A 22,363-nucleotide genomic window follows, 5' to 3' on the forward strand; every position below is an offset into this window, starting at 1 on the left:
ACAGAGCAAGGCTTATAATTATTATATTTGATAATTATTATAAAACTTAAACTTTTTTTTTTTTTTTAATTTTAAATGAGTGATCATTTCGCTTGATAAGACACTTAAGGTTTTTGATGAAAACATTCCAGGACATTCCAAACGAAGGTCCAAATGAGAGTTTCAGTGCAAACTGTTCAAAGGGCTTTAAACGACACCAGACGACGAATAAGGGTCTTATCTAGGGCCCTTCGAGTCATTACTCGGAAAAAGATTTGTTCATTTTGAGAGTCACAGTCAGACCTATGTGTCCCATAGGTCTGTCCAGCGTATTTGTCTTTTGTTTGTTTATTTATATCATGTATTACTGTATGTTATCATGACAGCTAAGATAGATAGATAGATAGATAGATAGATAGATAGATAGATAGATAGATAGATAGATAGATAGATAGATAGATAGATAGATAGATAGATAGATAGATAGATAGATAGATAGATAGATAGATAGATAGATAGATAGATAGATAGATAGATAGATAGATAGATAGATAGATAGATAGATAGACAGATATTGCACTCTTAATGCAGTTTTCAGAGTGGCCACTAGATGGTATTGAAGCCCTTACTGACGAACCTCTGCTGAACTCCCAGAATCCACCGCGAAGGCGCGGAATCCGAATGTTTACATAATGGAACAGCAATTTCACGAGCTCTGCGATGCGCAATTTTATTTTTAATATACATGCCTTGTTCTGTTCTTATAGGCAAATACATGTAGCGCATGATGTCGTTCTGGAAACAACCAAAAGGAATATTTTAGTCTCTCAGCTGTTTGAAATGTGAGCGTGGTATAGCGAGGTCCAACTTTATGTTTTTGTCTCAATACTTGAGTTGTCACTTGTGTGTGTCGACTGAAGGGCTCTGATAGATAGATAGCGCTAGATGGAGTGTTTAAGGATGAGTACTTCAGATCTCAGTGGACACAGTCCTGCTTCCAGCACTCCTGCAGAATCCAGAGAGAAGCTCCAGGGTCTGCTGCTGTCCGTGAAGGAGCTCCACGACTCCGCACTGCACGGTAAAGTTACAGGACAAGCCTTTCTCTGACTGCCAATTAAAATCTACTATTTCCTGCACATAGGACAAACAGTCAAGCTTTGGGGAATCATAAGTATTTCTTAATTACGTCATAGTTCTGAGATAAATAGGCGTAATTGACACAGGAATTCACAATTTCAAGATTTTACCTTATAGTTACGATTTCTTATTAACTATGTATGTCACTCATTGTGACTTAATATGTCATAATTTCGACGTTACATCATTTCAATTAGACATAATTTTTTATTAATCACATAAATTTGCTTTAATAGATTAGATTTAGTCATATTTATGATTTTGACTTTTTCTGTCATTCATTTTTTTATGTCATAAAGAAGATTTACCAAAGCATGACTTTTGTTTTCTTACTGTTTGTGGTTGAAATGGGGTTCCATTAAAAAACTTCGAAAAATTACTGTAAATACTAGTTTATCATGTACATTAAAGGCCCTATGAGTTGAAATCAGTTTGTTTAATAATATTTTATTAAAAGTTTAACAATGTGAGATGCTTTTGCACTGATAACTTTTCTAATTTTCAGAATTACAGGCAAAAATAACCAAACTGAAAAAAGAGCGTTGTCTGTAAGTCTAAATCTTATATCATTACTCAAAGCTGCATGAACACATTTTTTTAATCAGTTTGATTTAATGACTATTATATCATTAACATTTTGAAGGACTTTTAGAGACTGGTGTAATAATTCTGTAATAAATGTCAAATATGATCTCTAACTGTAATAATACGGCTTCCCTCTCAGAGATGCTCAGAGACTGAGTGAATTTCACAGCAAGAACCAGCAGTTGCGGGAACAGCAGAAGATCCTGCAGGAGAAGATCAGACAGTTAGAGGACAGGTGCTCTCTGAAAAACACATTTTTACCTCTTTAGCAACATATTTATGATGTTTATTTTGAATTTTTAATCTTATCCGAAAGTTTAAGTTGCCGTTTTCTTTGTCTCTGGGTTTAGGGTGCATTCTGGACCATGTGATCGTTGTGCTGTGACTGAGAAGCAGATTACAAAAACAAACACAGAGTTTATTGATGCTAATCAGAAAAATCTGTCCGTCATATCTGAGCTAGGTGTGGATTTTTGTTTTCCGTTTTATTATTATTAGTATTATGCATCATGACATTGTGACTCAATATATATCTATATCTATAATATGCATCAGGCGATTACTATCAACCCAAAAATCTGCTATAATGTGTGTATTGCTGAGTTTAGAAGCAGAGAGGAAGACTCTGAAGGATGAAAACAGGAGACTGAGTCTTGAGCTAGAGCGACTTAGAAAGTCTGGGTGAGTCTCAGAGTCAAATGAAACATGATAAAGTGCATCACATGAGCGTCTGATGTCTTTATGTGTGTGTGTTTAGTTCTCCGCAGAATGTGTTTTCTGAGGCCGAGATGATCCCAGATTCTCCTCGTCGTCCGCTGTCTTTACCTGTCGCCAGCAAGATGAAACGACGGAAAGAACAGAACTACGTCCGCTACGCCGAGACACCATTATCACTCTCACACCCCGGTTAGAGATTTAAAATGAGGGAAAAGGCTTTAAATGACACTGATATTATGCATGACATCCACTAATTTGATCTTTAAAAAGCCATATTTTGTGTATATTGTGTGTGTTCAATATATATATAAATAGTTATATATACATTTTTAGTTAAGTAACAGCTATTTTAAAAACATATATATATATATATATATATATTTATTTATTTATTTTTTTAAATATAGTATATAAATAAATAGCTATATATTAGCATGTGTATTTAGATAATTTATTTGGTTAGTTTTTAAAAATATATAAATAGTTTTATATTAATTTAGCTACTTAACTGCTAATTAAAAAAAAATAATTATAAATACACTACCGGTCAAAAGTTTTAGATTGGAAAGATTTTTATTGTTTTTAAAAGAAGTCTCTTCTGCTACCCAAGGCTGCATTTATATGATTAAAAATACAAAAAAAAAAAAAACCCATTAATATTACAATTTAAAACAGCTGTTTTCTGTTTTCTTTATGAAAATATAGTAAAGTGTAATTTATTCCTGTGATCAAAGCTGAATTTTTAGCATCATTACTCCAGTCTTCAGTGTCACGTGATCCTTCACAAATCATTATAATTATATTGCATATATTATATATATATATATATATATATATATATGTTTTTCTTTCTTTTCTTTCTTTTACAGAACCCAAGCGAGGAGCTCCATCTGTGCCCTGTAATGGCAATGGTGTGTTGGTCGCTGAAACATGTGAAATGGATGTGACTTGTATGTCAGGTATTATGAGCTGATCTTCACGTTTTAAATGATATACTTTGTAAGCATAAATTTATTGTGTTTTTATTTTATTTTAGAGCCTAATACCAAAAAACATTTCAGGCCTGTGGTACCGGAGACCTGCCATATAGAAGTCTATCCAGAACAGGTTCTTAAAGTTTGACTTGTATGGCTTAGTCATTCGTTGTATCCCAAATATGCCTTTTTAGGTTTAGTTTCAGTTGTGCATTTTGAAGATGACCTAGAAAATACTTAGTTATGTACAGAAAACCTCTATATATCCGCACTGGCAGTGTGTGTTCACATATGTTTCTCTTCAGGATGATGAAGATGATGAGGATGATGATCTTCACACTGAACGAGGCCAACAACCTGAGTCAAATGACTGCACAAACATGTACCTACACACTCTTAAATCCAAACAAACCACCATTTTAACTCTCACTAATGACCAGTGAGACAGAAATATTGTCTGGAACTGAAATGCTTCATAATAGTAGCTGTTGTTTTCTATATATCTGTTCCAGCATCACTGCAGTCCAGAATCACGATTCTCCGTCCATTTTGGATTGCCGTCCATTGGTATCTCGAGAACAGCAGCAGCCGCCCGCAGACGACTTTCCACACACACCTTCAAATAACAGCACGTGTGTGCCAGTTAAAGGAAAGAGAAAACATACAGATGGCAGGAAAAGAGAAGAGAAGGTTTCTGTTTCCAGCCTGGATGATCCCGACGAGACGGAAATCAAGGGGATGATGCTTGCTTCCACTCCAGCTAATAGTCATAAAGAGAGCAAGAATCAGGAAACAATGGTTAGACACAGTCAGACAGAAGCAATACAGACACACACTTAAAAAAGTTTTATGTAACTATTTTATTTTGTAGGATTCCAAGAGAAGGAAATGTTTGGACCAGCACACACCTCGCAAAAGTTCACTTCAGAACCAAAACACACATTTCCCATACGGTAATATAGAAACATTATGAACAGCTTGCCATAATAGTTTTCTGATAATCTGGTGTAGTTTAGGGTGAATCATTTTGCTAATGTTTTTTTTTTTTTAATCTGATGACAGATCAGAGCTGGAGTGTGGATCCTGGAGTTGATTTGGCTCAGTATGATACAGAGAGTTCTCTTCAACCAGAGGTACACTCAACATACACAACATTTACACTACACTGCTATTGTTTATTCAGCAAGGACGCATTCAATTGATCAACTGCAACAGTAAAGACATTTATGACTTCTATTTCAAATAAATACTGTTCTTTTGAACTTTCTATTCATTAAATAATTCGGGGGGAAAAATGATCATGGTTTACACCGTAATATGAAGCAGCACAACTGTTTTCAACATTGATAATAATACGTTTCTTGAGCAAGAAATTGGCATATTAGAAAGATTTCTGAAGGATCATGTGACGATGCTGAAAATTCACAGGAATAAATGACATTTTTCAAATATATTCAAATAGAAAAGTTATTTTTAATTGTAAATAATATTTCACAACATTATAATTAGTACTGTATTTTTGGTCAAAAAATGAATGCAGCCTTGGTGAGCAGAAGAGACTTCTTTCAAATATCTTTTGCATTTACTGTTTATGTAGACCATTTCACAAGATGTAAACAACACTGGTCCAGAAGCACTTCCTGTTTCAGTTTGTAACTGTTTTCTTTATATCACATGTAAAGAAAACATCTTAAAGATGTTTGTTTAACTTTCTGATTCAGTTTTATATGTTCTGTTGGTTGTATTTTATCCCAGCTTTTATGTAGTGTTAAAAAACTGAAACAGGAAGTGCTTCTGGACCAGTGTTGTTTACATCTTGCAAAATGGTCTATAATGTGTTTGCATTAGTGAAATTTCCCCCCCAAATTGCACTAGGCCAGATTCAGAACAGACATGGAAACAGTGGACACTGACTGCACATTTGTGAGTCACAGTCTGCTCATGAGAGGCCAGAAGAGGACGGGACGATCCCAAACGACTGGTATCATATGAACAAACACATAGCTTCGGATTAATTTCTATACCGCCCGTAAACAACTTCTACATGTGATTGATCAACAGGGATTGGGCAGAGGGCAAACGACAGCCTTGCTGACATCTTCGATAAGACAGGGTTCGGAGAATATGAGTCTTGTCCTCAGGACGAGAGCTCTGTTCCCAAACAAGACAGTACGTTCGAGGAGGAGAGAGGGGAAGATGATGATGAAGATGATGATGATGAAGAAGTGGCAGCAGGTAATGTTTCATTTTTCCAGTCATTTCCAAATCGCAGACACAGTTTCAGTAGCTTTGTTTTATAAATTATTTGTCCTTCATCTTTTAAACCTTTTTACCAAACATATTGCGATTGTTCAGAGAAATTCCTCCGGCCTGCTGACCTGAAACCTGTGACGTCTGACGGTGATGCATCTAGCAGGTGAGAAATGTGCTTTTATTAGTAATAAAGGTTCTTGTTGAGCTGCTTTGGAAAGATTGATATTGTGAAAATCGCTATATAGTTTGAAATTGTGGTAGTTTAGTATCATTAAGATATGCAAGCTTTATATATATATACTGTATATACAAATACATATACAGTATATATATATATATATATATATATCAACATATTATTATACATTTTTGTCATTTTTAATACATATTTTTTTTTTAAGAACTGTCAGTGTAGTTTTTAGTATTTAGTTTTTAACTATTTTAGTATATCAGATTAAATTTTAGTATGAAAATGAAAAATATTGCTTTGGCAACTAGCTGAAATAAAATATTTTTATTTTATATCAAGTAATTTTTTTTAATGGTTTTAGTTAACTATAATAATTCTGGTTTGAAAAAATATTAAAGCATTTAATTTAATGCAAATACTTCAGATTACAGAACTTTAAATGCATATGCTTCTAAAATACAGTGATTCACTGTCAACAAAATAGATGGTTTGAATAATAAAATTATTAGCAAATTAAAATCTTTCATGTACTATATTTGTACAAGACATTGTACATGTTTCGCTTTCTATTCCAGGAATAAGTCTTTCGCTCGTGTGGAAGTTGTGCGTAAGAAAGATGAAAGGAGAAAACTAAAAGGCCATTATTGTAAAGAGTGTGAAATTGTGAGTCAGTTTATATAGTTTATGACCAACTCCTTTTGCTAAATAATCATAGCATCAGTAATTAAAAATGTTATAATTAATACCATTCTGTTTCAGTATTATGCACACCTTCCAGAGGAAGAGAGGCTGAAAAAACTGTCCTCCTGTTCACGGCATCGCTACCGCTACATTCCTCCTTCCACTCCGGAAAACTTCTGGGAAGTGGGCTTCCCGTCGACACAGACCTGTGTGGAAAGAGGTTCTGCATTATGTCATTTTGACAAACAGAAAGAAATGGATCAAACTTTGTAGTCTTGCACTTTTAAGAACTATTTAATAACATTATTTCCCCGTATATACAGAGAGTCTGAGACTTTTAAAGAGCACCAATTGTGCTTTTTTACATTTTCAGCTTTCTTTAGTGTGTAATGTTGCGGTTTGATCATGAAAAGTACAAACAAAAAGCACAAAGTCACTCCAAAGAGAGTTGAACTCCCTCCCTTGTAGTCTTGAGTTTTTTTTTTTTTCATTCCTCATTTAAATAATTCCTCCACAAAGGATATGCAAATGAAGGGGGCTTGGGGGACTGGTTGAGTTAGTAGTGTGTTGAAACTGTGTGTTGGCAGGACATTTCCCAAACACGCTCAAAGCAGTTGACCAATCACAACACTCTGGTTCAGCCGACCAATCAGAGCACATTCATAGCATTACTGACAGACTGGGAAGAGAGGAGCTGCAACAATGGAGAATATGTGGAAAAAATAGTGTTTTTTTAACATTCAAGTCAAAAACGTATTCTAGTAGACACTAAAAACTAAAAGGGTCAAATATGGCCTCTTTAATATATAGATGTTTATTTTTTCAGTTTATCTCTGTCATTGAAGCATTTAGGTAACATTCATTGCTTTGCTCTCAACAGGATACATCAAAGAGGACGATCAGCCGGACATACGCATACGCAGGAGACGACCGTACCTCGCCATGTTCTCACCGAAAGTCAAGTCCCAAAAAAAGCAGCACTGAGTCGGCCCGTTGTGACTTCAGATGGGATTTAAAAACCCCACTGGAACTAAATGGATAAATGTGAAATGTTTATTGAGAGTGAATCTCCTGCTCATGACCTAAATCACAGCTGCATATTTTAATTTATTTTATATGTGCGTGTTACACTGAGTAATTCATTGTCCTTGGGTTTTATTAAGTGAATTTGATTAATAAACAAACTTTATTTTCTCTAGAGGATTTTTTGAACTAGGTCAATTGTTTACATGTTGTGTGCTTGATTTTGACTGTATTTTGTAAAAAAAAAAAAAAATCTTTAAATGGTACTAATAAAATATATTTTTTTAAAGTGCATTTGTTTACAGTGCATCTAAATATATGATTGTGCAATGCATATAGACAGTAGGTAAATAAATTATTTTAATGGTGATAAAAATTATTCTACTATAATTTTATGACAACAAAGGTTATAAATCACATTTAAGCCGTTTATACAATTATTTCTATTCAGCCTCTACAATTTGCATAAATAGTGCATATTCATAAAATTAAAAATATTTTGTGCAAACCGAAGCACCCGTGCCCTCAGATCACTTGGACGTGTCTGTGGTTACAAGAGGTAAAAAATTATATAAATACTGTTCGTTTTCTCACGCAAACCGCTCGTTTCGTGTCTTAGGCCATCAATGTGTACTTACATTTACGAATAATTAAATCATGTTTAATCTGGACTTCTCTGTGCATGCTCTTTGAGGTGGTGACCATAGACCTCCATTATATGACTGATAGACAAGAACGGTTTGACCTAAAAATATCAAAATTGAAACGACTGCACAAACAAAGACACCTACATCTTGGATGCCCTTGAGGTAAGCTAAAACATATCAAAAATGTATTTCAAAGTGAATTATCTCTTTAATTTCTTACTCAACCTGTCTTCTGTCGAACACAAAAAAAGATATTTTGAAGAATGTTGGTGAGCAGGCAGCTGATGGACCCCATTGACTTCCAATGTATTTTTTATTCTACTGAAAGCCAAAAAACGTTACTTTTGATTTCACGGGGACTTTAACTCCGCTTTTAACTTACAAGTGTGAAACGTTCCTTTACCCAGGGTTAAAAGTGGGGTTTAGAGCGATGATAACCCAGGGGGTTAAGAGCAGTGTGTGTGTACAGATCAAGTGTAATTACAAATATTTGAAAATCAAATTCTGTTACATCCTTCCATTTTATTTTTCAGCAGAAAACATTTTTTTAAAAATGGTCAATGGAATTCTTTTATTTATTTTTGCAAAACAAGGTGATTTACAATACTAAGAAAACTGAATTATTTTATAATAGAATACATGGTCAGCTTTAGAAATACAATATTATGCAAAGTGGCTCTGAAATACAGTAAATGCCTTTCAAACATAATAATAACAGTACGTTTTGCAGGACTCATTTTAGTTTCGTTATTTATTTCTGAGTTATTATTTGAAACCCCCAGATAATATAATATTATATAATAAATATAACCGTCGATCAACCTGCTATAATTATGGATAATTGTAAAACATCTTTTTTAAAACCACTGAGATACAGAAAGCTTATGCATTGATGTTTTCTAATTTTATCTTGTTTAACTCTCATAAAGAGTACTGATCTAAGGTGGGACAGTATTCAGGATGTGATCCAGGACTCTTAAAGGTAAACACTGAAGGACAATGATGTGCAAAGGTCGAACACAAACAGCAAACGCTGCTTCTGAAATAATACAACTGGAAAAATGGTCAATGGTGCAAAACTTCGAGTCGGAATCAGTTGACTGGAATTAAAATGCAGGAAATTACAATATATGGTAAACAACAGCAAGTTTTTTTTTCCAATATTTGGTTTAACATGTCTCTCAAGACTGAAAATAAGAAGAAAAAAAATAAGACGCAAACAGAATATTACAGTAAAAAGAGTTTTGGGTTTTGCAAGGCTTATAGTGAAATAATCTCATTGAGGCAACTGGCTTTGGTCAATTAATAAAGTCTTGGAGTGACGGATTTGGAGAATCTTCAAAGGCACGGTCCATATTCTTCACCAAACTTAATGAAATCTATCAGCATACATGAACAAGGCCTCTCCGGTGTAGTTTAGGATGACGCTAATGAGTGAAAAACAATATACTGTGACATTTATTTCACTTATAACTCAAAAAATAATCCAGACTATTGTTATGAACTCACCAGCACAGTGTCACCGGACTGAGCACAGGGTTGAATGTGTAAAGGGAAAGACCCGAGGCCAGTACCTGCATGCAGTCAAAAAACATAAAGCCATTGTATCATTTTTATTGCAAGTACTGCAAATGCATATTGAGTGAAACCGGCCTTCTTGATAAACGGAGACACTAAACAAAGAATAATTGTGGTTGAAAATATCATTTTTCTCACCTTGGCCAGGACGCAGCAGACTCCACAGTGCTCCTGAGACAGACTGTTCTTCAGTTTTACAGTTGCCAACATCAGACAAAAGCTCAATATAGCGCTATGAAATTAAATTGAGGTCTAATTAGCATAAGATTCGCAAAAACAATCGATTTCTTATAGCAAAATGACATGCATCACTCATTCTGTACTTTTTGGAGTACCAAAAAAATCCAATAAATCATGCCAATTTTCAATGCATTAGTATGCAGTATGTTGGTGTTACCTGCCCAAGCAGCCAGTGTGGAACCTGTATGAGGTCAGGAGAGTGAAATCTAAGGCCCCGGTCAAGTCACCTGAAAGACAGGACACCAAGAATCACACATGGATCATGGCAGAAACATATAGAGCTCTAGACAAAACTAATCTCTGGTAGCTTAAAATACATTATTACCTGTTGAGTGTGCAAGTGAGGCGAGTAACAATGCACTGAAAAATAAAAAGTGTAAAATTAGAGTAGTTCACTTATTTACTCACCCCCATGTCATCCAAGATGTCAATGTCATTCTTTCTTCAGTCGAAAACAAATTAAGCATTCCAGGATTTTCTCCATATAATGGACTTCAATGGGAACCAAACGGTTCAAGGTCCAAATGACACTTTCAGTGCAAACTGTTCAAAGGGCTTTAAACGATTCCAGACGATGAATAAGGGTCTTATCAAGCGAAACGATCGCTCATTTCAAAAATAAATAACAAAGTTTAAGTTTCACAAGCTCAAATGCTCGCCTTGCTCTGTTCTGTGATCAGCGTTCGTGAGTCGTGACTCTCCTGTTTGAACTCGTTCATCAAAATGAACAAATCTTTTTTCGAGTCATGACTCGAAGGGTCCTAGATAAGACCCTTATTCATCGTCTGGTGTAGTTTAAAGCTGCACTGAAACTCTCATTTGGACCTTGAACCGTTTGGTTCCCATTGAAGTCCATTACATGGACAAAAATCCTGGAATGTTTTCATCAAAAACCTTAATTTCTTTTCGACTGAAGAAAGAAAGACATGGACATCTTGGATGACATGGGGGTGAGTAAATTATCAGCAAAAGTTTTTTTTAAAAGTGAACTACACCTTTAAGTGGGGCAGAAAAAAAGTACTAATATACACACACATATGCAAGACATTTATATACAGTATATAAGCATTCAAAACACGCATGTGTCAAAATCTGGGGGTGCATATATATATATATATATATATACATAGGATGACATTAATGTTCATATTTAATCATTTACCTGGTCACATAGTTGATGAACTGCTCTTCAAGATCACTGTAATATTACAAATTAAAAATGACACTTATTATAAAATATCTAATAGATAAGTTTCTATTATATTACCAGGCATCTACTTACAGTATAAGCAATAACAACATACTTTCTCATTCTAAAAGTTTGGGGTCACTGCGCTGTTTTTTTTTTTTGTTTTTTTTTTCTAGAAATCAATCATTTTACTGATCAAAAGTGACAGTAACGTCATGTATAATGTTGCAAAAGATTTCTATTTTAAATAAGCATCCTTAAAATAAATGTATATGGATCATGGCTTGCACGAACATATTAAGCAGCACAACCGTTTCATCATTGATAATAATCATAAACTTTTCTTAAGCAACAAATCATCATATTAGAGTGATTTCTGAAGGATCATGTGACACTGAAGACTGGAGCAATGATGCTGAAAATTCAGTTTTGATCACAGAAATAAATTATTATTAATCAATATTAATCAAGTCTTAAATGGTAAGAATATTACTATATTTTTGATCAAATAAAAGCAGCCATGGTGAGCAAAACAGACTTCAATCTTCCCAACCCCAAACTTTTGAATGGAGGTGTACATAAAAACAGCAAACCACCTCAGATGGCTCGTCTTTGTGTTTTTCTGGAATACTTTATATGCACCTAAATCAAAAAACACACAGGTAAAAATGCACAATTTCATATCTCCACATTTTCTCTGTACGTTTAAGATCATTGCTCATAATTCTGGGTCCCATAACAAATACATACACACTCACCAACACAGAACAGATGGACGGACGCCCATGTGTAGCCACTGGGACCAAACTGAGAGGAGAAACGCATGGGACCATAAAGAGGATATGACACGGAGATTAATGTTACAGGAAACAGAACATCACCGTTACGTTTGTGAGAGTGAACATACCCGAGGATTGTACAGAATAAGGCTGGCGGCAGATCCCAGTAGCATGCACACACTGTAAAGATGATTTCATTAAAAGCATAGATTGTTTAGTCTTTGTTTTTTGTACAATATTTCTTTAATAATCCCAAATCATAACATATTTGGTTCAACCAATTTAAAAGCCATACAAACATAAGCTCTTTTCAAGTCATTTTGGACTATTTGGTTTAAAGAAACATACCTTATTAATTTCATCCATGATGATTTCTGAATAATGCAAATACAAAGACAATTAGAATGGCATAAAACGAATAAATCAAATGTGAAGTCTGCATATGTTATGCAACTTTGTTGTCCAATCTGGGTTTTTGGGATGTGCACACCAGTTTTGTATTTTTGATAACTATAAAAACAACGTGCATCATGACTTTTAATCCTACTGAATAAATGTTGAAGAAAAAAAGCATGCAAAAAAAAAAAAAAATGCATCAAACTAACTAACCAAGCAGGATCCAGACTTACCTCTCTGTGAGTTACTGCTACCATGAGAAAAGCAAAGACTTCGGAGACATTTTGTAACACAAAGAAAAAAGGAATGGGCTTAAAAAAGAAAGAAGACATATTTCAATATAAGCAAATAAAAAGGTTGCACATTCAGTCTCACCATAGGAAAGATACTGAAGTCTTCCTACGGTTCATATTTAAACATATTTTGTATACTTACTAAAAGCGACAGTGCTTTGGACCCTGCATAAATGTTTCCGATAAATAAAAAGGATCCAGGAAGCTGGGAAAATGCTGCAGATCTAGATTACAAGCAAATATTACAACCCGATCATATTAATCTCTATTTAAATATATAATACTTAAATAAGTATATTATATAAGTGCATATTTAGTTAGTTACCTGGAGAATCCATTGATTTCAACCAAACCAAGTTTCCATGTAACCAGTAGCAGTAGAGCCCCAGTGGAGGTCTGCCACCTGTAGAGTTAATGATAACTATTCATATTGAAATAACATGGAAATGAGGAGCTGAATTTTGATTATAATGTCAGGAATACGATACGTACCCCTGAAAAATTGTTGGAAATGTAAACTTTAAGATAGACAGGACATACTGGAAAGCAAAGAACAATTATATATTATGTCAATACTATAATTTCACAATCTGGGACAAAAAAAAAAACACACACTGGTGCTGTCCAAAGTATAACAAAGTCAGTTTACCTTATTTGTGAAATAAGATGCTATGAAAAGTGTGCAGAATATAAGAACGAGAATTCCTCGAGCAACGTTCATTGGATTGAATGCATCAGTAACTTTGGTTTCGTGCACAGTTCCTTTGATACTCTTCTTCTTTTTCAATGTTCTGACATCTCATCTGCACTTCCTCTCTTCTGCTGCCACGCCCACTGTGACACGCAGCACATCTTTAACCAATAAAAGCCTGAACGAAATCTGCTTTTGAGAAACATCAGAGAATGTCTAATTGAATTTGTGAATGTCATCAGAGAATCTCTAATTTCTAATCCGTTAGGCGGGCTCTGGAAACATCCTCATTTTTTTTTTTTTATGAAAGTGTGAAAAACAACAACAACCGGTAATGCATAATTTTATAGTAATTGTAATATTATTTTAGTTTTACTATTTTTATTATTTTTAATATATTATTATTTATTTTTATAATATTATTATTGGTGATAAACGGATGCATTTTATTCGTCCATTTATCTTTTTGATTGCAAATCAATAATTAGCATTCCGCTGTATAACATTACAAGAAATTGTTCTAATGCAAATTTACAAATCACAGCAACGACAGAAACAGAATAAAACTAACTTAAATAAATAATTTTTTTTATATTTGAATGACAACAAATTATGTGATAAATGAAAAAAAAAATAAAGGGATTAGTTTTTACTTTTACCATTAAAGGAAAACACATTATTTAAAAAAAAGTTAAATAAATTAATAATTATCAAAAAAAAATGTTTCATAACATGAAGTTTTGACTGTTTTTATTAACAGTTTTTGCATAAATATAAAATGTATCATTTGTGTTTTTATTGTACTTTTATTTTGAAAAAAGTTATTGACGTCATATTGGGTTGTCCCACCAACCATTGTAGTAGATCACATCTATTTTTATCTGACACACTGTCGGTAACGAATTAACTTCTTGTTTTAAGCCACGTTTTAGCGGTCTAGGTCAAAGATAGTAATAAGTATTGTTACATATAGAGTTGAAGCCGATATTAACGAACCTTACACGAGTTTTACCGAATCAACAACCCGAAGAAAGTATTACAGGCGCCACGTTCTTGAATCTAAACCTTCTGTCAATCAACATGGACCAACTTGAAGTGATAGCTACACAAGAAACCAAGGTGAGATTTCCTAACAATCTGATGTATTGTTTTTCTTCGGGGAAAAAATACGGGAATTGTTATAATATGAGTTGGTTTAGTTCCGGGCCTGTCAACCATTATACAACACAAGGATGAGTAATGAGTCTAAATAACACGATGACTCAGACTCTACTAAACCTGATGAACTTTACTCAAGGGAAGGTGTTTGAGCATGTGGACTTTGAAATTTTTTGAGTCATAAGTGTAATAAATTACAATACTGAAGTCCAACGTTAAGTATTATTATTATTATAGTGTCATTAATATAATATTACTGTTGTTTTATTATTATAAATAAACATTCTCATTATTATTCATTGATTTATAAAAAAAATAAACTTTATTTTAAGAATTATTGCTGTCAAATCGAATAATTGTGATTAATCGCAACTAACATAAGTTTATTTAGATATGTGCGAGTATGTATATAGACACACACACACACACATATATATTTATTTACACACGTGTGTTAGATGCAATTTTTATTAGAGCTGTCAAATCGATTAATCATGATCAATTGCATCTAACAGTTTGTTTATATATGTGTATATATTTGTATGTACACACATTTTATACATTTACAAACTTGTATGTTAGATGTGATTAATCACGATTAATCGGTTTGACAGCACAGTTTATTACCGTATTAAACAATTATAGTATTACCTTTTTTTATACTTTCAGTTTTCATTTTAACTAATATTTACTCGATTTATTATGTGCTTTTGACAATCTTATTACTTGTATATATATTTCTTTTCTATTTAGCTTTCATTTATTTTCAGTTTTAGTAATTATACTTTTTAATCTTAAAGGAATACTTCATTTTTGGGTGGAGTATCCTTTTAAAACTATAACAAAAAATGAAGTATAATTACTAAAATGATATAATTATCATTTTTGGGTGGAGTATCCCTTTAAGACTTTTTATATAATATGTCGCCCTATATTTTATTCGCTAGTTTATTTCAGTTACCAAAAACGTTTGTAGTTTTAGTTTTTGTCATTTTTGTTGTCATTTCACCTAACAATAATAGCACTGCTTGAAACTTCACATTGCATTCCCATCACCCTGTATTAAAACGAGCAAATGTTTTGCCACATGATCTAACTGTCATGAACATACAACTCAATTTGACTGGTTTAATGTAGGCCATGGCACATGTGACAGACTGTTATTCTGCTTGTTCACTGCTGATGGTGTTAGTTGTTGTAATGTAAACCTTACTTCTGGTGATGGAGTGTTTCAGTCATTAATGTGATTTTCTGTTGTTTCCCAGAGCCCCTGGGGCGCTCCCGTCCTGGCACCGTCGCCCTGCTCTCTGGCTGATGTTATGAGTGAGGAGTTGGCCCGACAGCTGGATGAAGAGGGCAACACTTTCCCAAACTGCCCAGAGTGAGTCTTACAAACCTATATATCAAATTAGTACGGGTCTAGTACCTCGATTATTTCTACAATGGTAATATATGGTACAGTGAACTAAGTAGAGCTGCACGACTAATCTTTAAAAGATCACGATCTCGATTCAAACACTCACTTGTCTATTAAACCTTTGACAAAATCACACCAGAACTTTTCGATCTGTGTTAGTGCTGACGACCCAGAGAGAGCTGTTGTCTTGTATAGGTGTGAAACGGCTTCACAAACAGGCTTTTCCAACACACAGTCTCATTATTTCACTTATTCATATTATCAGTGAAGTACTGGGATAAAAGATTTTAGTTCAGATATTAACATTGATGTCTACAGAAGCGAATTACCATTTGTAAGTAAGTTGACTCCTTAAATAAAGATTGTGTTGATTACATTATGCCATCAGGTAACGATAAGTGACTGTTAACAAATGTGTTTATCACTGAGTCATTCTTTCAAGAGATTCATTCAAAAAAGCAAATTCATCCATTAATAAAACAAGCAATGTATACATGAGTGAGTTATTGAATCATTTTATTTTTTATAATTCAGTCAAATGAAACATTTTGAATAGACTGCGACTTACGAATCTCTTACGAAGTTAGTTTTCCTTCATTTCTGAAGGCGTAATCATCTTTTGTATGTATTTACTTCATATTATTTTCAGTACCGACCTGAAGCTGACCTGCGCTTCAGAAGTGGAAACGTCCAGCGACCTGATACTGGCCCAGATGCTTCAGATGGAGTTCGATCGCGAGTTTGATACGCAGCTGCGCAGGGAGGAGAAGAAGTTTAATGGAGACAGCAAAGGTATAACCATGAAGACGTATATCAAGCAGCTTTTCCAACAAGAAGAAATGTTGAGCCAGTAAACGGGTCACGAGAAAACAAGAGAGGATGCAAGAGAGAGGAAAACCTATTTTGATTAAAGATTATTTAAAAAAAGTTAATAAATACTACAATATTCAATAAAAAAATCAAAAATTGTCCATTTGATTTCATGGTAACTTTAATGCATGTTTTGTTCTCTTTCTATGTAAATACTTCCATTATAACCTGAACGATTAATTTCCAGTGTCCATATCATTTGAGAACTACCGCATGGTTCATCCGTATGAGGACAGTGACAGCTCTGAGGATGAGGTGGACTGGCAAGACACTCGCCATGACCCTTACAAAGCCGGTGAGCTACAATACCTAAGAACACTGTGATTTAGTATTTTTACAATATATATATATATATAGTTATATACTTATTTATTTAGTTTTATTTAATTTTATATTTTATATATATATATATATATATATGAAGAGTTCAGATGCAAAAGCCTCTAAGTGCCATTTGAAATTTTCTTCTTTAATGATGATTTTTATCAAACTTGTATATTTAAGTTCAGTAGTTTCACTTAAATGGCAATGATAATTACCTATTAATTGGTATTTAAGTGAAATTACTGAACTTAAATATACAAGTTTGATAAAAATCATCATTACAGAAGAAAATTTCAAATGGCATTTAGAGGCTTTTGCATCTGAACTCTTCATATATATATATATATATATATATATAGTTTTATACTTATTTATTTATTTTTTGTTTAATTTTATATTTATTTTTATATATTGTTTTATATTTGTGTATATATATATATATTATATTTATTTAGTTTTATATTTATTTATTTATGAGAATTATTTTATTATTAATACACATTTATTGCATTTATTAATATTTTAAATTGGCTTTTATTTTGATATTTTGATATTTTAATTTGTTTACATTTGAATCCATTTTTTTTATGTGCCTTTGTCATTCTTATTGGTTAGTTTTATTATATTTCTATTAAACTTTCATTTTAATACTTCGATTTTAAGTCAAAATTTTTCCACGTTTAAGTCTAAGCTTTTCATGCATTATTTGTACTTTTTATTTCTGCTTGTTTGTGCCACATATTCAATCATATTTATAGGTGCTCTTACCAGTTAATGATTTTTGACCTGCCTGCATTTCATTTACCCGCTCAGACAAACCAACTGTTACCCCTAAAAAGGGCTTTGTTGGTAAAGGCAAGAACATCACCACCAAACACGACGAGGAGGTCTGTGGACGGAAGAACACAGCACGCATGGATAATGTAAGGCCTGTTCACACTTTATCCAAATAACATTTTGAGAACTGTCTTCACACTTTTAATCTTTTTTTTTAATATGCCTTTATACAGTTTGCTCCGGAGGTGCAGGTGGGAGACGGGATCGGCATGGACCTGAAGCTCTCCAACCAAGTGTACAACGCTCTGAAACGCCACTGTCAGTCAGAGCAGCGCCGTAGCGCTCGACTTCATGAGAAGAAAGAGCACTCTACTGCTGTGAGAAGTTTTCCTTTTTAAAGTTGTGATACTCTATTCCCCCCTATTGTGGCGTATATCCAAATGAAACTGCTTTTCGAACAAGAACAAATGTAGGATGGGACATGATTGTGTCTGTGGGGAATTGATTGGATGGTTGTGGGTTGCTATTGGTGGATCTCATGTGAGTGACAGGTTGCCCCGCCCTCTCGCCAATAAACGCATCATCAGAGAAGAGATGTCTCCAAGACGGAGGGGATGTTTTTTTTTATTATTAAAAATTATGATGGCGTATGAATTTGAATAAAAAATAATGATGTTAAATTAAAAAAAATTACATTACATTCTTTATTATTTTGTTATTTTATTAAATTTAGTTTAGACTCAAACCTTAGAAGTTAAATGTTATGTAAAGAGCCCAACCCATTCTTTATTTATTGTTTTATTTAATTAAACTTTAGGGGCACTTCCGAATCAACATACTGTATGAGAAATGTATTCTATAATGTGTTGTGACTGTACATTTAATGTCTTCAGGAACATGCTGTGGATCCCAAGACCAGACTACTGATGTACAAAATGGTGAATGCTGGGATACTGGAGACCATCAATGGCTGCATCAGCACAGGAAAAGAGTCAGTGGTGTTCCATGCTAACGGAGGGAGGTGGGTGCTAATGATTACTGCGTTTGCAACTCCCTGAAGTCTTGCATCTATCACAAGGGTGCCTTTATTTAGCAACACTACTCCCGTTGTGTCTCCTGTAGCTTTGAAGAGAAGATTGTTCCGGAAGAGTGTGTCCTCAAGGTTTTCAAGACCACCCTGAATGAGTTTAAGAACCGGGACAAATATATCAAGGATGACTACCGCTTCAAAGACCGCTTCAGCAAGCTGAACCCTCGCAAAATTATCCGCCTGTGGGCTGAGAAGGAGATGCACAACCTCACCAGGTACAAGACAGATGTTTAATACATTTATCATGATGCAAGACATTCATTGGATTTGCTGATGACACTACAGTATAATATTGTTTGATGCATCTTGTTCTTTCATGTACGCATAAATCTACGTGTAGGATAAAGAAAGCAGGGATCCCGTGCCCGGATGTGATTATTCTCAAGAAGCATATCCTTGTGATGTCATTCATTGGGCAGGACCATGTTCCCGCACCTAAACTGAAGGACGCCATCCTGAGTTCTGAGGATATGAAGAAAGCCTACTACCAAGTGCTAAACGTGAGTGCACTCAAATGCTAGAAGGTTATTATTTAGGATTTGTTACTTTATTGCAGTGTTTAATTATCATGATTTTGGGGTGAAGAATAACTTGAATATTTGTTTTTGATTCACTGTTTCTCAGATGATGCAGCGGCTGTATCAAGACTGTAACCTGGTTCATGCTGATCTGAGCGAATACAACATGCTCTGGCATGATGGACAGGTTTGTATAAGATCAGACATTATTAGTTGTACATCGTTTTAAATTTCACACACCGAGGATTTTCATGTTGTCGTGAACTACACTAACCGTTCAAAAGTTTGAGGTCGGTAAGATTCTTAAAATGTTTTTGAAAGAAGTCTCTTATGCTCACCAAGTGTGAAAGCAAATTTATTTGATGAAAATGTAATTTATTCCTGTGATCAAAGCATGATGATTTTCAGCATCATTTCTCCAGTCTTCAATGTCACATGATCCGTCAGAAATCATTCTAATATCTATGAAATATCTACTCAAGAAATTTGAAATGATCAATGTTGAAAACAGTTGAATAGAAAATGAAAATAGAAAGTTTAAAAAAATAGCTTTTATTTGAAATGGAATTCTTTTATAAAATTATAAATGTCTTTACTGTCACTTTAGATCAATTTAATGCATCCTTACTGATTAAAAGGATTAATTTCTTTAAAAAAAAAATAAAAAAAATCTTACTGACCCCAAACTACAAGCATGTTGGTTTACAATAGAGCTCTTAAAGGGATAGTTCACCCAAAAATGAAAATTGTCATCATTTATTAACCCTCACGTCTTTCTAAACCCGTAAGACTTTAGTTCATCTTCGGAACACAAATGAAGACATTTTTAATGAAATCTGAGAGATTTCTGTCCCTCCATCACCCAAAACTCTTGATGCTGCAAAATGTTCATGAAGAAACCATAAATAAAATTCATATGAATCGAGCAGTTTAGTCCAAGTCTTCTGAAGAGACTCTCTTTATGAACTTTTTGAAGCGTTTTAAAAATGAACAAAAGTCTTATACGTTTGGAACGACATGAAGGTAATATATATGCTTTGGTTGTACAGTTTTACATATGAAAGCACTATATAAATGCCTCATTCATTCATAAATGAATTTATCAAATGCAACATGACCCCACAAAGTTCTTTTCTGTGTCTGCTCATGAAGGTGTGGTTCATCGATGTGAGTCAGTCCATAGAGCCGACTCACCCTCACGGTCTGGAGTTCTTGTTCAGGGACTGCAGGAATGTGGCCACAGTAAGTGTCTGGACTATCTGCTGGCATATTAAAGCCATGCAGGTTGTGCTCAGTAATGTATGCTCTTTTCTGTTCTCCAGTTTTTCCAGAAAGCAGGCGTGGCCGAGGCTCTCAATGTATTCGAGCTGTTCAACATCGTGTCTGGACTGCAGATCAACAGCGACAATGAGGCTGATTTCTTAGCCCAGGTTCGGACTTTAAATGTTTATTATTTGCAAAATAATTCAAAAAAAGCAATATGTTGGATAACAAAGGGCTCGTTTACACTTGGCATTAGCATGTGACCTGTATCCAGATGTTGTCCACACGCATATTGAAAAGACAAGTTTAAAGGCATTTGTGTTATCCGACCTGTGTGTGCTGGTCTGGAATAATCGAGGGCGCGCTGTGTGACATTTAACACGTTCTATGTGTAGGCTATTAGATGTCTTTTAAACATAAAATTGTTTGCTGGGTGAAGCAGTGATGCCTTATTGTTTATATACATTTTAGTGGCCAGTGCTTAGATATAGAAACCAAGCACCTGGGTGTCGACCCAAACAAAGCATGCAGATTACAGATTAAGTATCCAGGTATAAACCCATCCCTAACTAGATACAATCAGCGGAACAATTCAAAGAATGGGACAGGGGCTCTAAGAGCCATTAAAGACACAAGGCGAGGGTCTAGATAATCCGGCTCATTTGACTTGCAATGAACAGAACAGGAACTGGTGGAAAACTCTTGCTAGAAACTTTGCTTTAGCTCTTAAAATGCTAAATATAAGGTCCTTCACCTCAGTTTCTGTGGTGTGGTTTAGATGCAATTTGATTTGAAAGGTGGCAAAAAGATCCAACACATTTTCAAAACGTTGTTATTAAAAAAACCTGTTTCATGCATTTTTACAGATTGAAGCCCTGGAGAAAAGAAATGAAGATCATGTACAGAAACCGGGCAAGAAAATCTTCAACGCCACCTGTGACGGCAGTCCACCCCAGTTAAACACTGATGATGATGATTAACACAAGCACAATAGTCATTTGAATAATAAAGGAGAGAAAATTCCTCCGGTCACAATAAGGAGTGGAATGGGATGAACGCCCGTGTCCATGTGAAATACTCACACCATCCTTCTGCTGTCTGCTCGGTGTTGAAAATGACACATTGTGGTCATTTGAGACATCAAGCACATCCTGTCTTTTTTTTAACGGACAGTTTTGGAAGATGGTTAAACAGATATTCAACAAAAAAAAAAAATAAGGAAACCAGTAACTATAAAGACACATGTGATGTTTTTGAATTGTGTGGTGTTAAAAATGTGTCTCCTTCCACAAAAAGGGCAAGAATGCAGTGAAGATCTCCTGGAAATCTCTGAATGCTCTGTATGTGTGTTGATTTGAGCTTTTGTATTGAACAGAACGCAGGACATTGCTTCAGTTCTGCATGAAAATGACAGCCTGGGTTTTTTTGTGGAGTCAGTTTACTGCTAAGATGACTATTGATGTAGATCAAAAATGATGTGGTCTTTGGAAAATCAGGTAAAGATGAAAATAAACTCTTGAGTCGCAAGCTTTGAGTTCTTCTTGTGCTGCTATTTTAGTTTTTTACTAAATACATTTTAAAAGTCTGACTTATG

General features: G+C 34.3%; 3 protein-coding genes across 4 annotated transcripts; 2 read left to right on the top strand and 1 right to left on the bottom strand.

Annotated features, from left to right (window-relative positions):
* Window positions 1-626: 626 nt before the first annotated feature.
* On the top strand, window positions 627-7,714 carry rbbp8 (retinoblastoma binding protein 8). 2 transcript variants are annotated; one of them, XM_039684517.2, is made up of 18 exons: window positions 627-1,057; window positions 1,622-1,664; window positions 1,841-1,936; window positions 2,052-2,164; window positions 2,310-2,382; window positions 2,459-2,607; window positions 3,288-3,377; window positions 3,455-3,525; window positions 3,698-3,774; window positions 3,905-4,190; window positions 4,264-4,345; window positions 4,455-4,525; window positions 5,268-5,373; window positions 5,454-5,627; window positions 5,748-5,808; window positions 6,411-6,498; window positions 6,595-6,736; window positions 7,397-7,714. In XM_039684517.2, the coding sequence occupies exons 1-18, from the start codon at window positions 925-927 to the stop codon at window positions 7,498-7,500; spliced, it is 1,959 nt and encodes a 652-aa protein (XP_039540451.2). In that variant the 5' UTR covers window positions 627-924; the 3' UTR covers window positions 7,501-7,714. The 2 variants fall into 2 exon arrangements, with proteins under 2 accessions (XP_039540451.2, XP_039540452.2); XM_039684518.2 differs by having other exon boundaries at window positions 3,905-4,166.
* A 1,014-nt stretch (window positions 7,715-8,728) lies between these two features.
* slc35d4 (solute carrier family 35 member D4) lies at window positions 8,729-13,551 on the bottom strand. The gene is made up of 15 exons (XM_039684551.2): window positions 13,311-13,551; window positions 13,154-13,200; window positions 12,987-13,064; window positions 12,804-12,885; window positions 12,602-12,679; window positions 12,321-12,346; window positions 12,101-12,152; window positions 11,952-12,000; window positions 11,790-11,835; window positions 11,167-11,202; window positions 10,330-10,364; window positions 10,162-10,231; window positions 9,903-9,996; window positions 9,696-9,760; window positions 8,729-9,613 (listed from the first exon to the last, which is right to left on the bottom strand). The coding sequence occupies exons 1-15, from the start codon at window positions 13,380-13,382 to the stop codon at window positions 9,556-9,558; spliced, it is 888 nt and encodes a 295-aa protein (XP_039540485.2). The 5' UTR covers window positions 13,383-13,551; the 3' UTR covers window positions 8,729-9,555.
* Window positions 13,552-14,182: 631 nt separating this feature from the next.
* On the top strand, window positions 14,183-22,296 carry riok3 (RIO kinase 3 (yeast)). Its single transcript, XM_039684530.2, has 13 exons — window positions 14,183-14,471; window positions 15,776-15,891; window positions 16,577-16,719; window positions 16,985-17,092; window positions 17,935-18,044; window positions 18,132-18,275; window positions 18,792-18,919; window positions 19,021-19,203; window positions 19,329-19,488; window positions 19,613-19,693; window positions 20,659-20,748; window positions 20,829-20,936; window positions 21,636-22,296. The coding sequence occupies exons 1-13, from the start codon at window positions 14,433-14,435 to the stop codon at window positions 21,747-21,749; spliced, it is 1,524 nt and encodes a 507-aa protein (XP_039540464.2). The 5' UTR covers window positions 14,183-14,432; the 3' UTR covers window positions 21,750-22,296.
* Window positions 22,297-22,363: the final 67 nt, after the last annotated feature.

The sequence above is a fragment of the Pimephales promelas genome, chromosome 22 (genome assembly GCF_988280905.1).
Source record: "Pimephales promelas chromosome 22, fPimPro1.hap1.1, whole genome shotgun sequence".
NCBI classification, from domain to species: domain Eukaryota; kingdom Metazoa; phylum Chordata; class Actinopteri; order Cypriniformes; family Leuciscidae; genus Pimephales; species Pimephales promelas.

Bases quoted from the DNA above. Each gene is read 5' to 3' on its own strand.
- rbbp8 (XM_039684517.2), top strand. From the start codon at position 925: ATGGAGTGTTTAAGGATGAGTACTTCAGATCTCAGTGGACACAGTCCT. The intron at 2,383-2,458 runs GTGAGTCTCAGA...GTGTGTGTTTAG, and splicing joins GAGCGACTTAGAAAGTCTGG to TTCTCCGCAGAATGTGTTTT. The intron at 4,346-4,454 runs GTAATATAGAAA...ATCTGATGACAG, and splicing joins AAACACACATTTCCCATACG to ATCAGAGCTGGAGTGTGGAT.
- slc35d4 (XM_039684551.2), bottom strand. From the start codon at position 13,382: ATGAACGTTGCTCGAGGAATTCTCGTTCTTATATTCTGCACACTTTTC. The intron at 11,203-11,789 runs GTGGTTTGCTGT...GTAATATTACAG, and splicing joins ACAAAGACGAGCCATCTGAG to TGATCTTGAAGAGCAGTTCA. The intron at 10,232-10,329 runs GTAATAATGTAT...CCTGTCTTTCAG, and splicing joins CTCACTTGCACACTCAACAG to GTGACTTGACCGGGGCCTTA.
- riok3 (XM_039684530.2), top strand. From the start codon at position 14,433: ATGGACCAACTTGAAGTGATAGCTACACAAGAAACCAAG. The intron at 16,720-16,984 runs GTATAACCATGA...ATTAATTTCCAG, and splicing joins GTTTAATGGAGACAGCAAAG to TGTCCATATCATTTGAGAAC. The intron at 19,694-20,658 runs GTTTGTATAAGA...CTGCTCATGAAG, and splicing joins TGCTCTGGCATGATGGACAG to GTGTGGTTCATCGATGTGAG.